Source organism: Macaca mulatta, chromosome 16, assembly GCF_049350105.2.
Source record: "Macaca mulatta isolate MMU2019108-1 chromosome 16, T2T-MMU8v2.0, whole genome shotgun sequence".
Taxonomy (NCBI): domain Eukaryota; kingdom Metazoa; phylum Chordata; class Mammalia; order Primates; family Cercopithecidae; genus Macaca; species Macaca mulatta.
In genome coordinates, this window is record NC_133421.1 from 71,490,717 (window position 1) to 71,505,364 (window position 14,648).

General features: G+C 46.8%; 1 protein-coding gene and 1 pseudogene across 5 annotated transcripts in view; both read left to right on the forward strand.

Moving 5' to 3' along the window:
- MYL4 (myosin light chain 4) overlaps positions 1-14,648 on the forward strand; it is a 35,139-nt gene that overhangs the window by 19,402 nt on the left and 1,089 nt on the right. For 2 of the 5 annotated variants that reach the window (XM_077972299.1, XM_028836626.2), the window contains exons 2-6: positions 1,139-1,301; positions 5,567-5,594; positions 11,981-12,130; positions 13,743-13,916; positions 14,442-14,519. In XM_077972299.1, the coding sequence (XP_077828425.1) occupies positions 1,173-1,301; positions 5,567-5,594; positions 11,981-12,130; positions 13,743-13,916; positions 14,442-14,519 (559 nt within the window). In that variant the 5' untranslated portion in view covers positions 1,139-1,172. Of the gene's footprint in view, positions 1-777; positions 906-1,090; positions 1,302-5,566; positions 5,595-11,980; positions 12,131-13,742; positions 13,917-14,441; positions 14,520-14,648 lie in introns of those variants that run through there. The other 3 variants (XM_077972297.1, XM_077972296.1, XM_077972298.1) reach the window with 3 other exon arrangements.
- On the forward strand, positions 12,697-12,816 carry LOC114673339 (small nucleolar RNA U13; annotated as a pseudogene).

A 14,648-nucleotide genomic window follows, 5' to 3' on the forward strand; every position in this document is an offset into this window, starting at 1 on the left:
AATTTAGCAAGACCTCATCTCTAACTAAAACAAAACACAAAAAAACTCCCCCCAAATTAGCCAGGTGTGGTGGTACGCACCTATAGTACCAGCTACTGGGAAGGCTGAGGTGGGAGAATCGCTTGAGCCAGGAAAGACGAGGCTGCAGTGAAATGTGATTGCGCCACTGCACTCCAACCTGAGCAACAGACCGATACCTTGTTTCTGTTAAAACAAACAAACAAAATAGTATCTACCTTATAGGACTGTGGTGAAGATTTAATGACATTTTATATGAATAGCACTTAACAGTTCCTGGTACTGATAGTAGTAAGCACTACACACACACACACACACACAGAGCACAGAATGAGTTAGGGGTAGAGTGAAAACTAGACCCCAAGTTTTCTGACCCTCAATCTCCTCGACTTTCTACCACGTCTGTCTGCTTCTCTCCTAGGTGCCTAGGCGTGGGTTAAGTGCTCACTAGTTGTTGAATGAATGATTGAGGTTGTGTGTAAGGGGGTAGATCCAGGGATCTGAGGTCTGTGGAGTTCCTGGGATGCCTGCTTTGGAAAATGGAGGCTTTCACTCTGTGAGTTGGGAGGGTGTGGGGCAGTGTGGGTTGGCTGGACCAGCTGTTACTTCGGAGCTCCACGCCTGGAGAGTTGGGCCTCTAGGCAGAGCTGAGGGCCCAGAGTGGCTCTCAGCTTAAAGGATCTTGGCTTAGAAGGAATGTGCAGTGGGCTGCCTCTGCTCAGGAGGGGCTAAAAAAAGCCTCACCCTCCCCTGGGCTTTGTGTGAGGGTTATCAACTGCTCAAGTCAGCTCATCTCTCCGGCTGCTCTGGCATATTTGAGAAGGTCTGTTTCCCTGGTCCTTGTGGGTTTCCACCAATTGGCAGGAAGGGATCGGCCTGTCCTAGAGGTGAAGAGAGAGGTGTGGCGTGAAGGGGAGGGGGCTGGTGGCCCCAAACCTGGTGACAATACACAGTTGTCAGCTGTACCCTGCTGGCGTTTCTTCCTTTTATAGTCAGCAGCAGTTGCTCTTGCTCTCACCCAGCCCCTCTGTGGGGGCTCCTGCCCAGGATAAAAGGGAAGGGAGGCGGCCCAGGCTCCTATCTCATCTCCCAGACGCCACGTCTCTTGGTTTCTTCTTAGATCACTCCTCTACCGAAGATCCCAACAAGAGAACATGGCTCCCAAGAAGCCTGAGCCTAAGAAGGAGGTGGCCAAGCCAGCTCCAGCTCCAGCCCCTGCACCAGCCCCTGCCCCAGCTCCTGAGGCTCCCAGGGAACCTGCCTTTGACCCCAAGAGTGTAAAGGTAAGTGAGGCTCAGCCATTGGGATAGAGGTGGGGATGACATGCAGAGTCCTTTTGCTCTGGAGCTTAGAGATCTACTTTATGTGGGGCGGACTGGGATGAGGACTAGGGTGTCCATGACCCAGACCGCAGTCCCGTGGGGCAGTGGAGTGGGTGTTGGGGTTGATTGATGACGGGGAGATAGGGTCATAAACCTTTTCCATCAAGAATGAGGTGCTGCTTTGAGGGAGCCCTGTCCTGCTACCCTAGATTTGTGCAGCTAGTTGGGAATGGAGAGAGATACAACCAACACATCCACCCTTTTATAAGGCATTGTGAGGACCACCATAGCAAAGTAAAAGAGACTAGCCTTTTCCTAGGAGGTAGTGGGATATCTTTATGGAGAACAGACACAGGGGAGCTGCCAGTGTAACTTGGAGTAAGTGATATAAACAGTGAGGGAATATCCTCCCTGTTCACGGCAGTTTGGGAAAGGCTTCACTCACAAACACTCTTATGGCAGGTGAGGGCAGGGTGGGAAGGAGGTTGTGGTTAAGGTAAGAGGAGCTTGGATTCCTGTCTTCTCTTTCCTTACTCAGACAGGCCTTTCCTTCTGTGGCCTTAGCCTGGGTTCCTATCTGTAGCATGCAGAGGACTGGCCCAACCGGGGCTGAGACCCTCTCTCCGACTGGATCAGGAAGCTGGGCCTGGTTCCTTTGCCCCACCCTGCTCTCCTCACACAAAACATTCCTCTCCCTGGAGCTGGTGTGGGCCCTGCCTGCTGACTCAGTCATGTTAGACCTCCCAGCTCTCTGGCCCAGCTGCTGAAGGAATGGAACTGGTGGGAGAGGGGCGGGCTGAAGAGAGAGGGGGCTAGAGACCTCTGGAGAGGAGCAGTTTTAAGCCTTGGCACCAGAATGGAAGAGGTCAAGTGGCTACTGGTATGAAGAGCTATTAATAACAGGTTGGGAGTGCTGAGCCCCCAGGGATCTCAGCCTCAGGACAGGGCTGGGGGTGGTGAGGTATCAGGTCAAAATAAGAGCACAGGACCAGGTTCCATGACAAGCAGGCAGGGAAATTAAAACCCAGAGCTCTAGTTGTATGACCTCCTTGCCCTCTGAGAATTCCTCTCACACCCACAGCCGGGATAACCCTACAATTATTATGCCAAAGACCCAGTCCCCACAAGGGGCAGGAGTTAAGGTGGAACTGCTTAGCCAAGAGATGGAGGCAATTGCCCCATTTCTGAACTTGGTTATGGCTCACTCTGGGGAAACTGAGGCTCCTGTAGGACCCTGAAAACACCTGCAGGTTTTCTAGGTCATACATCACTCCCTCTACAAGCCGAGCCTGGCAGGAAAAGCTATTTCCCCCTTCAAGATCCCTCCTCGCCTTCATTTCTGATTTGTTCCCATAAAGCACTGTGCCTTTGGGTGGGTTGCCAGGCCTGGTCCCTGGTGTCTGGGCAACAGCTGCCTAGTGGCATCCAACTGGTGTCCTTCCCTTGGCCTGTCACTTCTTTCATTCACTCTCCTCTCTCAATTTCTCACCCATGAGAAATTGCACCCCTGGTTGCAATCCTCTTTTCCATGTCTGCATCTTCGTGGGCGTTGTTGGGGGTTGTTGAAGTTGCTTTGAAGTAGAAAAAAAAAAATAGGTATCTTTATGAGAGCCATTTTCCCTATTATTGTGTTATACTTACCCAGTTCCTTTGATTAGAAGGTTCTTTCCTCCAAGATAGAGCAGAAGCCAGGTGAGGTGACTCGTGTTTATAATCCCAACCCTTTGGGAGGCCGAGGCGGGAGGGTCATTTGAGGCCAGGCATTTGAGTCCAGCCCGGGCAACATGGCAAGATCCTCGTCTCTACAAATAAATAAATAAATTATAAAAAAGATTCGAAGATAGAACACAAGCAAACTTAAGCCCAATGTGTGTAGTTATGACCACATCTATTGAGATTTTATGTTTTTACATTAATTGCTCTTACATGTTTATTCCTGGTACTTAAAGCATTGCAAAGTAAGGCAAACTGTGCCTTTCCTCAGAGAGTGAATGCAGAGCATCCTTCAGCCCATCTAGGGGGTTCCTTTAACTTTCTGACCACCCCCCACTTTTGGCAAAGTCTATTCCTGGCCACAGCTAGTTTTTTTTCCAACCCGGTTAACTCTCCACTGCCCCAACCCATCCCCAGCTCATGGCTGCCACCTCTGGGTCCTCATGAATGGAGGTCAGTTCTTGGAGATGAGGAGATGGGATGGGCACAGCACAAGCAGCAGCAGAATTAGTACTAGGAATGATGGCACTTGAAGAAGAGGCTCCAGGATTGGAAGCACCACCAGTGGAGAGGGGATGGGATGGGATGGGGTGGGGTGGGTGGGGTGCATAAGGACCAAGAGGTAACATACAAGATCTTAAATCAAAATGATGACTTGGGCTGGGTGCGGTGGGTCATGCCTGTAATCTCAGCACTTTGGGAGGTGGAGGCAGGTGGATCACGTGAGGTCAGGAGTTCGAGGCCAGCCTGGCCAACGTGGTGAAACCCTGTCTCTACTAAAAATACAAAAATTAGCTGGGCGTTGTGGTGGGCGCCTGTAATCCCAGCTACTGAGGCAGGAAAATTGCTTGAACCTGGGAGGCAGAGGTGGCAGTGAGCCAGGATTGCACCATTGCACTCCAGCCTGGGTGACAAGTGTGAAACTCCATCTCAAAAAATAAGAATAAAAAATAAAATAAAATAAAATGATGACTTACGCTTGGCCATTGTCATTCACTCTCCTCTTCTGTACTCAGCATTAAATTATTATGCATTATGAGGGGGAAGTCCAAAATGTATTACTTCCTGCAACAAATACTTTTTCAGTGCCTACTATATACTAAGCATTTCAGTGAACAATAACAAGAATCCTTGCCTGAGGGAACAGTGGCTTCAAGGAGACAGAGTGCACATAAAGGCATGACTGGAAACAATTAGGAAGCGTGGAGGGCCCATGCTAATTACTCTTGCTGTCCCAGAGTGCCTAAGAGTGTGTCAGAAGGCAAAATTACAACACATTTAGTTTTAAGATCTGAATTGGCTTTGATGTTTGAGTCTAGAATCTGGTAACAACGAGCCGAGCAGAGGAGGTGGTATTATAGACAGAGAAGGGCAGAGGCAAGCAGAAATGAAGAGCAAAATGCAGATTGGTCATTGCAAAGTTACTTTTCTTGTAAACGTTAAAGCAGATGGCACTTTCTTATCACGCTGGCTGAAACGGTCCTGTTTGGGGATCTGGCTATTATCTCTCACTTTCCTGATTTCTTGGAGAATCAGATCAACAACTTAGTTTCAGCTTGGTGATATGGAACTTCAGTATGAGTGAATCTATTTTGGTTTGGTCTATTGGGCCTAGTGTAGGAGCTCAGTACAAAACAATGGCCTCTTATAAATTGTACTTAACTAGGGACATGTGCGGAAGGAGGGGCTGGAGTGGGATGGGGTGTGGGAAGCCTTCATCGAAGGGAGTGGATTTAAAATCAGAATCAGATAGAAAGAGGAGTCAAAGGGTGGGGAGTGGTGGTGCCCAAAGAGGGCAGAAGTGCAGCTTGTCAGAGGACTATGGACTAGGAAGAGATTGAAGGGGCAACAGGGAGGGCAGTTTGTGGGTGGCTAGGATGGAGAATTTACCTTTGACCCAAAGGCATTGCAATAGGGAGTCCGTGTAGGTTCTACAATTATCTAGGGAATTTTTCTTTCCCTTTCCCTCTTACCTGGAACCATCACTTAATAAGTGGTATTGAGAGAACTTTGGAGTCTGCATTACAGTTGTCCTTCGTTCTCTGTAGGGGATTGGTTCCAGGACCCCCACGAATACCAAAATCTGAGGATGCTCAAGCCTCCTATGTAAAGTTTGCATATAATCTACACACAGCCTCCTGTATAATTTAAATCCTCTCTAGGTTACTTATAATACTTAGTACAATGTAAATACTATGTGATCGTTATGTTATATATTTTTTGTACTATATTTTATTGTCATGTGATTATTTACTGTTTTCTGAATATTTTCAATCCGGAGTTGGTTGAAGCTGGGGAGGAGGGCTGACTGTATTTCATAGCCTGTCAGTTGTGTCTCATTCAGCAGGAGACTTGTGTTTTACCCTTAGCACAAGTCTCCTTCCTTGCTTATCAGTGGCCTGCTGGAGGTGGCCAGACTGTATTGGAAGCCACTTCTGCTTCTGCTTCCCTTTGGAGACCTTTACAATTGCTTTTAGCAATCCAAGCCCTCACTTCTATTTCCCTCCCTGCAGATAGACTTCACTGCTGACCAGATTGAAGGTAAGTATGGACAACCCCACCTCTCCGTCTCTATTGCATTTTCCTGGAGGACGAGGAGAAGAAGGAGGAGGAGGAAGAAGAGGAGGAGTAGTTGTTGTCCTCATGGTAATAGTAATCACTATCATCATCATAGCAAACCTGTATTGAGCATTTACCATGTGTCAGGCACAGTCCTAGGCACTTTATATGGATTCACTCCTTTAATTCTCATAACAACACCATGAGGTAGCAATTGTTACCTCCCCCATGTACAAGTGATAAAACGGAGACACATAGAGATGGGGTGACTTGCCCAGTCTCACATGGCGGTCAGCAGTAGAGCTCAGGTTCAAACTCAGGCAATCTGATTCCAGATCTGTTTTCTCAACTACCCCGCCAGACTGCTTGGAGCACAGCAGATGCTTAACAAAAGTTAGTGCCTTTTTTCCTCCACTCCAAAGATCTATCTAAGATATTTAGAAGCCCTCATTTCTGTTCCCATTATTGGAAAGCCCTCCTTAGTTTACCAGCTTCCTCTCCTGCCACCATGAAGTCTGCCAAGATGCTAACCCACTAATGGTGGCAGGGCCAATGAAATGTTTTATCACGTGATGCTCCATGTCCCCCAGCTGTAAAGCAGGACTCACTGTCATTGCAGTATATCCCCCACTGAATGCCTCCAGGACATAAAATTATAAGAATTGGAGGACCTTGAACAGTCACCTAATCCAGCCCCCTCATTTTAAGCACATACTCTCTTTTAAAAATCAAATGAATATTTGCACATGGTAAAACAAAAAAGCAAACACACACACACATATTACTTAAAAGTAAATAATAAAAAATAAAAATCCTTTTTTTCCATGCTGATTCCTCTCCCAAAGACAACCACTGTGGACAGGTGTTTATGTATCCTTTCAGAAAAATATATAATGATACACAAGCTTGTGTGTATGTATGATGAGTGTATACAGTTTATACAAATCAAGCCATGTGATACACACTGTCCACCTTTTATTAAATATATACTTGGATTTAGTAATATACAGTATTTGGATATCTTTTCACAATTAACACAAACAGTTCTTTTTTTTTTTTTTTAGACAGAGTCTCACTCTGTCGCCCAGGCTGGAATGCAGTGGCATGATCTCCGCTCACTGCAACCTCCACCTCCCAGGTTCATACCATTCTCCTGCCTCAGCCTCCCGAGGAGCTGGGACTACAGGCGCCCGCCACCACGCCCGGCTAATTTTTTTTGTATATTTAGTAGAGACGGGGTTTCACCGTGTTAGCCAGGATGGTCTCGATCTCCTCACCTCATGATCTGCCCGCCTTGGCCTCCCAAAAGTGCTGGGATTACAGGTGTGAGCCACCACGCCCAGCCACACGAACAGTTCTACTTCATTCTTTTAAACAAGTATATAGACTCTCACACATAGGTGTAACCTTTTAATTTAATCAGGACTATATTGATAGGCTTTCAGATGTTTCCGGTTGGAGGATATCAGCTTTCTTTTCCCAGGTGGCCTTCCTAGCAGTGGTTTAAAGGATGGTGCATTTTAAATTATAATGGTTATTGCCAGGTTGCTCTCCAAAAAAGTGACACCGGTTTACCCACAAATACAGTGTGAGAGCTGGCATATGCCTTTTGAAACTAGTGAATTGAGCCTGACTCTGTTTTCATAATACTCAGTGGATACTCACTTGCAGTCAGTATTAATTTCAATGCATTTTAGTTAAATATATACTTACGTGGATATAGAAACATAAGGATACTAGTGAGGACTGGAAAATCAACTAATGATTTAAAATTTTAACTTCCCGAATGGCCAACTGGAACAGATGGTTGTGTCTTTTCAGGGCTGATGGGGAGGGGGTAACTCATTCTGATCTTTTATCCCTCCGACCTTGAAGACATTTTTCCTTCTCTTGAATCAGAATTGTTTTTCCTTTAATTTTACCCCAGCGATCTTTTCATTTGTTTTTTGGTGAAGATGATAATGGTTTTCTCATGTTATGGTGGAAAGAACATAATGTGGAATTAGGAGACTTTTGTATTAGCCCTAATTCTTCCACTATTGGCCATTTCACTTCTTTAAATCTTAATTTTCTTATCTACAAAGTGAGGGTATTTGGGTTTCAATTCAGACATTCTAGTCCATTCAGCATCCTCTAGATATCCTCCATCTATTTGGAGATAGTTTTCAAATCCCTCCTAAGATTTATATTCTCTAGGTGACATGCCCCAATTTATTTTATTTTATTTTATTTTATTTCATTTTATTTTATGCTATCATTTTATTTTATTTTGAGACAAGGTCTTGCTGTGTCACCTAGGCTGGAGTGCAATAGTGCTATCATAGCTCATTGTAACCTTGAATTCCTGGTTTTAAGCAATCTTTTCACCCCAGTCTCCTGAGTAGCTAGTACTACAGGCATGTACCATTGTTTTTATGTTTTGTAGAGATGGGGGTCTTGCTATGTTGCCCAGACTAGGCTCCAACGCCTGGCCTCAAGCAATCCTCTGGCGTCCCACAGTGCTGCGATTATAGGCATTAAGTCACTGTGCCTGGTCTCCCAGTTTCTTTTGTGCTTTTTTTTTTTTTTTTTTTCTCATAGGAATTAGCTTCTAACCCTTGACTTCCTTCTCATCCCTCTCCAGATTTCTGTATTCTTTTAGAGAGGGGAGTCACTGCTGTAGTAAGCAGGTGACTACACTACTGCAGAGTATTGAGGAAAGGTCTCTTCTGGACCCTTGAACATCACCTCTAATACCTGAAAATCACACTGGCTTTTTTTTTTTTTTTTTCTAGTTGTAGTCCTAAACATCAGTGTTTGATTTTTTTTATGTGCATACCAGACTTCCCAGCAGGCCAGGCGATAGGTTGGAGCATCAGCAGTTATAACAAGCAGGTGTCCTCCTCTTCCTCCTTCCTCCCCATCATTTCCTTGGTTTCCTTAATAGTTGATCATAAGTCATATCTACATTGGCTTTTAAATGAGGATAATAATACCGATAGCATAAGGTTTTCTCATAAAGATTAATAGAGTGTTCTATGCAAAATTATTTGCTCAGGGCCTGGTTCATGGTAAGTGCTCAAATCATAGGTCATTGTTCTTATTACCGTCCTCTTCAGGTTTCACCCTCTTATTAAGCATCATTACATCTTTTTTTTTTTTTTTTTTTTTTGAGACAGAATTTTGCTCTTGTTGCCCAGGCTGGAGTGCAATGATGTGATCTCTGCTCACTGCAAACTCTGCCTCCCGGCTTCAAGTGATGCTCCTGCTTCAGCCTCCCGAGTAGCTGGGATTACAGGTATGCATCACCAGGCCCAGCTAATTTTGTATTTTTAGTATAGATGGGGTTTCTCCGTGTTCATCAGGCTGGTCTCGAACTCCTAACCTCAGGTGATCCTCCCACTTCGGCCTCCCAAAGTACTGGGATTACAGGCGTGAACCATTGTGCCAGGCACATCATTACATTTTCTTTTGATGAGACTTCCTCTTTTGTTAAACTTGACCTCACTCTTCTGAATGAACTAGGAGATCAAAAAGTCTGACTTCAGATTCAACTAACAAATATGTATTTATTGAGCACTGAATTTGTGCCAGACACCATGCTAATTGTTTTAAAAGTAAAAAAGATTAAATCCTGGCCAGGTGCAGTGGCTCACACCTGTAATCTCAGCACTTTGGGAGGCTGAAGCAGGTGGATCACTTGAGGTCATGAGTTCGAGACCAGCCTGGCCAACATGGTGAAACCCCATCTCTACCAAGAGTATAAAAAATTAGTTGGGCGTGGTGGCACGCACCTGTAATCCCAGCTACTAGGGAGGCTGAGGCAGGAGAATTGCTTGAACCTGGGAGGTGGAGGTTGCAGTAAGCTGAGATTGTGCCACTGCACTCCAGCCCGCGTGACAGAGCAAGACTTTGTCTCCAAAAAAATAAAAATAAAAACAAAAAAATAAATAAAAATATTAAATCCTTATAACAAGGCTATGAGGTAGGTGTTATTTCCTTTTTACAAAGGAGGAAACCAAGGTTCAGTGAGGTTAAATGATTTGGCCAAGATCACACAGTTAAGTGATCCAAATTAGGATTAAACTCAGTAAGATAATACTAGACGCACTGTTTATGCATTTACTATGTGCTGGACATTGTGTTAAAATTTTTTATATATATTATTGTATTTATACACATAGTATATTTACATACATTATTATATTAATTTGAATGTAATTTAAGAAACCTATGATAGCCAGGCGTGGTGACTCACACCTGTAATCCCAGCACTTTGGGAGGCCGATGTGCATGGATCACCTGAGGTCGGGAGTTCGAGACCAACCTGACCAACATGGAGAAACCCCCATCTCTACTAAAAATACAAAATTAGCCTGGCGTGGTGGCGCATGCCTGTAATCCCAGCTACTTGGGAGGCTGAGGCAGGAGAATTGCTTGAATCTAGGAGGCAGAGGTTGTGGTAAGCCGAGATCATGCCATTGCACTCCAGCATGGGCAACAAGAGTGAAACTCCATCTCAAAAAAAAAAAAAAACTAACTAAAAAGAAACCTATGATGTAGGTACCATTTATATAAGAGGTTTTTAGAGGTTAAATATTTATTTGTCCAAAGTCAAGTAAGCAATGGGAATGAAATTTGAACTCAATTATTCAGTAATATGAAGGAAATGTGGTTTTATGTCTTTTAAATTCATATAAAGCCTAAGAAAGAGTTGAAAGTTAAGGTCCGGGGAATCTTCTGTGATATGTGGAATGATTTGTAAATAATCCATATGCAGCCTCTAGAGAAAGAAGTACTTGGAAAGGATTAAAACTGGCTTTTTTCCCTAAGTAGTTCATGAATTCTTTTTTGGCTTATACTGTTAATCTGCTTAGTAAACCACTTCTTTGTGGGTAGCATAAGGTAACTTCAATGCCCCTCCCAGGCCAAATTACCTCCACTAATGAACTGGTTGAATCCCAGTCAATGAAGAATTGGGCCTAGGTGTGGTGACTCACACCTATCATCCCAGCACTTGAGAGGCCAACGCAGATGGATCACTTGAGGCCAGGAATTTGAGACCAGCCTGGCCAACATGGTGAAACCCAGTCTCTGCTAAAGTACAAAAATTAGCCAGGTGTGGTGGTGGTGGTGGGCGCCTGTAATCCCAGCTACTCAGGAGGCTGAGGCACAGGAATTGCTTGAATCTGGGAGGTGGAGGTTGCAGTTAACCGAGATCACACCACTGCACTCCAGCCTGGGTGACAGAGCGAGACTCTGTCTCAAACAAAAACAAAAACAAAACAAAAACAAATCAATGAAGAGTTAAGGTTCTTTGAAAAAGGGACCAGGAGTGCCTTCCTTTGGTCTTGCTGCAGGGATATTTGCCCTGCTGCCTTCAAGGAGTCCAGTCCCTATGGTTCTGGGCTGGTAAGTAGGAAACAGAACTGGGAAACAGTTGTAACCACCATTTGTCGATTCCCTTACCATATGCTGGACATTGCTCGGCGTGCTTTGTGATCCCACCTGCAACCCGCTCAAGTGATCACTGTATCTCCACTTAGAGCTAAGAAAACGAGGGCCCACAGAGGTTAATAGTTTGCCCCAGGCTGTATGCGAGTGGATGGCAGAGCTGGGGTGGTCTGACAACTGCCTCATCAGGCCTGGGAGCCGCCTTTCAGCCTGGAACAGGCAGTACTGATAATAGCTGACTTTCCAGCGGTCTTATCACTTTGTAAAATGCTTCCACACACTGCGACCTCCCTTCGCTCTCACAGTGACAGGCCCAGGGAGTGGGGTGGAGTTGTCACTCCCTTTGTGTGCACAGGAAGCTGAGACCCAGCCCAGCTTATCCTGCACTCTGAGGCAGAGCCAAGATGAGAATTTAGGAATCCTCAGTTCCGGGCCAGTGCTATTTTCACTTGTCTGTCATTTCAGCAGTCAGGAACCTCACCTACACCAGAGCAGGATGTGTGGGTGGGAGGGGTGGAAACCAGGGAGACATTTGAATTTTTTTTTTTTTTTTTTTTTTGAGATGGAGTCTCACTCTGTCATCCAGGCTGGAGTGCAGTGGTGCTATCTCGGCTCACTGCAACCTCTGCCTCCCGAGCTCAAGCGATTCTTGTGCTGCAGCCTCCCAACATTCGAATTTTATAACAATGAAGCAATAGAAGAGACCCCAGGCCCAGCCCTAGAATGGGTCGTGGAGGCACCAGGCTGCCTCTTGGTTTGGCAGAAGATGAGATGGGGACGGGTTCGAGGGAGGGCCTAGGCTAATGGACAAAGAGAAATATTGGAATATTTTAACAACCACACGCACCTACTATTCAGCTTGGTGGAGGCTGATTGGCCACCAGCCACCACCTTCAATGGGGATTGGGGGGTATGGCTGGGTCTTCTCTTCACAGAGTTCAAAGAGGCCTTTTCATTGTTTGATCGGACCCCAACTGGAGAGATGAAGATCACCTACGGCCAGTGTGGGGATGTACTGCGGGCCCTGGGTCAGAACCCTACCAACGCCGAGGTGCTGCGCGTGCTGGGCAAGCCCAAGCCTGAAGGTCAGTGCGTCTGCATGGCAGACCTCTCCCAGGGTCCAACTTGCAGTCCCTGGGCTCCCTCCTTGTCCAGATTTTCTCTGCCATCTGGGCTCTCTCTTCTCCCGCTTTAGCCCCTCAGGACCAGCCTCCCCTACCCAGCTTACCCTAGTCCCACTTTGAGAATTTTTCTAGACGTCTCGTACTTAAGTGACCCTGGAGGAAGGTAGCCTGGGCTTGTTTCCCTCACGAGGTTGGGAGCTCCTGCGGGGCAGGAGCTACATTCTGTTGCCTCAGTGTCTGAGGAAGGCTGGGTGGGAATCTGGAAATCTGGTAACTGATGGTTCTCACTCCCCAGCCCAGGAGCTCTCAGGAGAGGCATCTGTCACAGCACCCAGTATCCTGTGGTGGCCATCGTGAGCTGTATTACAAATCATTTGTTTCTAATAATGGTTAGAGTACTGACTTTTACAAATTGTTTGATATGAATTAGAGCAGCTTCAAGATTCTTAGCTCTACATGCTGCCTCTTGCATTCATTTGCACTTCAATAGGTTTTGGTGAGTGAGTGTTTAGAAAGTGGTGCAAACAATTCTTTTGTAGCTCATAAGTGCGACCGTTGAGTGTTCATACTCATGTGTGAGCTGTGCCTCCGTCAGTCCTTGTTACGGCAGATGAAAAGAGGTGCAAGGGCGTGTGTCCCATTTGTAATGTCATCTGTCATGTGTGCTAGTCAAGTTAACAGCTGCTCTAAAACACACACACATGCTTCTCCTCAGTGGTGTTGGCATGGGCTTTGGGGTGGGGTGAGCCTCTCAGCAAGGGCGGGCCATCTCTGGAGGCTTCCTGGGTCCCATATTGGTTCCCCCCTCCATCCCTTGGTTCTGGCCGTTTCCCCTTCTCCTCTGGCTGAAGATAACCGCGGGGGTGAAGGATGTGGGCAGGAAAGGACCAGAGGGCTAGGAGCTTGTGTCTCAGAAGTCAGAAGCAAGTCCTGGGTGCTTATAAAAGAAAGAAATGCCCACATTTGTGGTATTTAAAAATAGTTTGCCTCTATTAAATTAAAGCTTTTTAACACACTACCATGTGGGAGAAGTGCGCTGTTCACAAGAGAACTGCGAATTTATAAAACTTATTGATTCAGAGTAGCTTCAAGCAGTGTGCTCTAGTGATGGGACCCCATGCAGAGTGGTGCAAACATTTCTTTTTTCAGTCCTGTCTGTTTGCCCCTGTGATTATAGGTCTGTCACATGTCAAGGGTCTAAACTGAGTGTGAGGCCCGGGCTGCGTGGCACTTCGGGCCCCTCACATCCTGCTGCTGCCACCCTCAGCTCCTTCACCTGGTTGGCCACCTGGTGCTCAGAGGTCTGGGTGGAGGGCTCCTTTTTCCTTCCACCCTACTCCTTTCACTGAGAAAAGAAGGCCCCTGAGACTGTCTCCCCAGCCCCCAGTCCCCTGCCTTGCTTGGATGGGCAGCTCTGTGTCCTCCAGGAGCACTAATGGGTGTGCCACCCAGAAGTAGCTGTAGCCCGAGCCCTGGGTGCTGCCAGACTTGGGGTGAGGCCCCCTCTTGACCCTCTGCTTCCCTGAGCACCAGCTCACGTTGCTTTCTCTTTCTCTACCCTGCCTGCCTAAAGAGATGAATGTCAAGATGCTGGACTTTGAGACGTTTTTGCCCATCCTGCAGCACATCTCCCGCAACAAGGAGCAGGGCACCTATGAGGACTTTGTGGAGGGCCTGCGTGTCTTTGACAAGGAGAGCAATGGCACGGTCATGGGTGCCGAGCTTCGGCACGTCCTTGCCACCCTGGGTATGCCAGCTGGGCAGAGATGGAGACCAAGTGGGAGGAATGGAGGGGTGGGAGGTGCCAAGGTGACATATACTGGTTGGGTTGGGGGGTGGTATACAAGGGTCTTTGCATCCTGAGGATAATGACCTGATCCAGGCCCTGCTTCCCTGGGCTCTGCAAGAACAACCATCCCCAGTTGGGTTTGCTCAGCAGGTACCAGGGTTTGGGAGAGGAGGGGAGAGCAGGTTGGCAGAGCAGGGGTTACTGCTGAGGCCTGAGAGGTGGGACTCAGGGCTTCTTTCCTTGTCTTTGCCTGAAACACTGAGGCCCTGGCAGCTGTAAGGCAAAGGGGGAGGCTTCGGTGACTGGGCAAGACCTTAAGACCCTTGACCCCACCCTTCAAAGCATTTGGGGGAGGCTTGGTTTGAACCACTTCCCAGATCCAGGCAGTCTTGAACCTTCAGACTTATGGGGGTATTTGGGTATTGCCAGTTCCTCCTTTGCCATCTGTAATTAAGAGCGCACCACCTCCCAAACCCATTGCAGGAGAGAAGATGACTGAGGCTGAAGTGGAGCAGCTGTTAGCTGGGCAAGAGGATGCCAATGGCTGCATCAATTATGAAGGTATTAAGCCACGCCTTGCTTCCCAGGGCAGCCAGGGATGGTAGCGTGGGAACAGCTTGGGTGGGGTAGGCCCAGGAACTGGGGAGTGTGTGTCTGATGTGGGCTTTGGTAGACCCCCTATTGGATGTT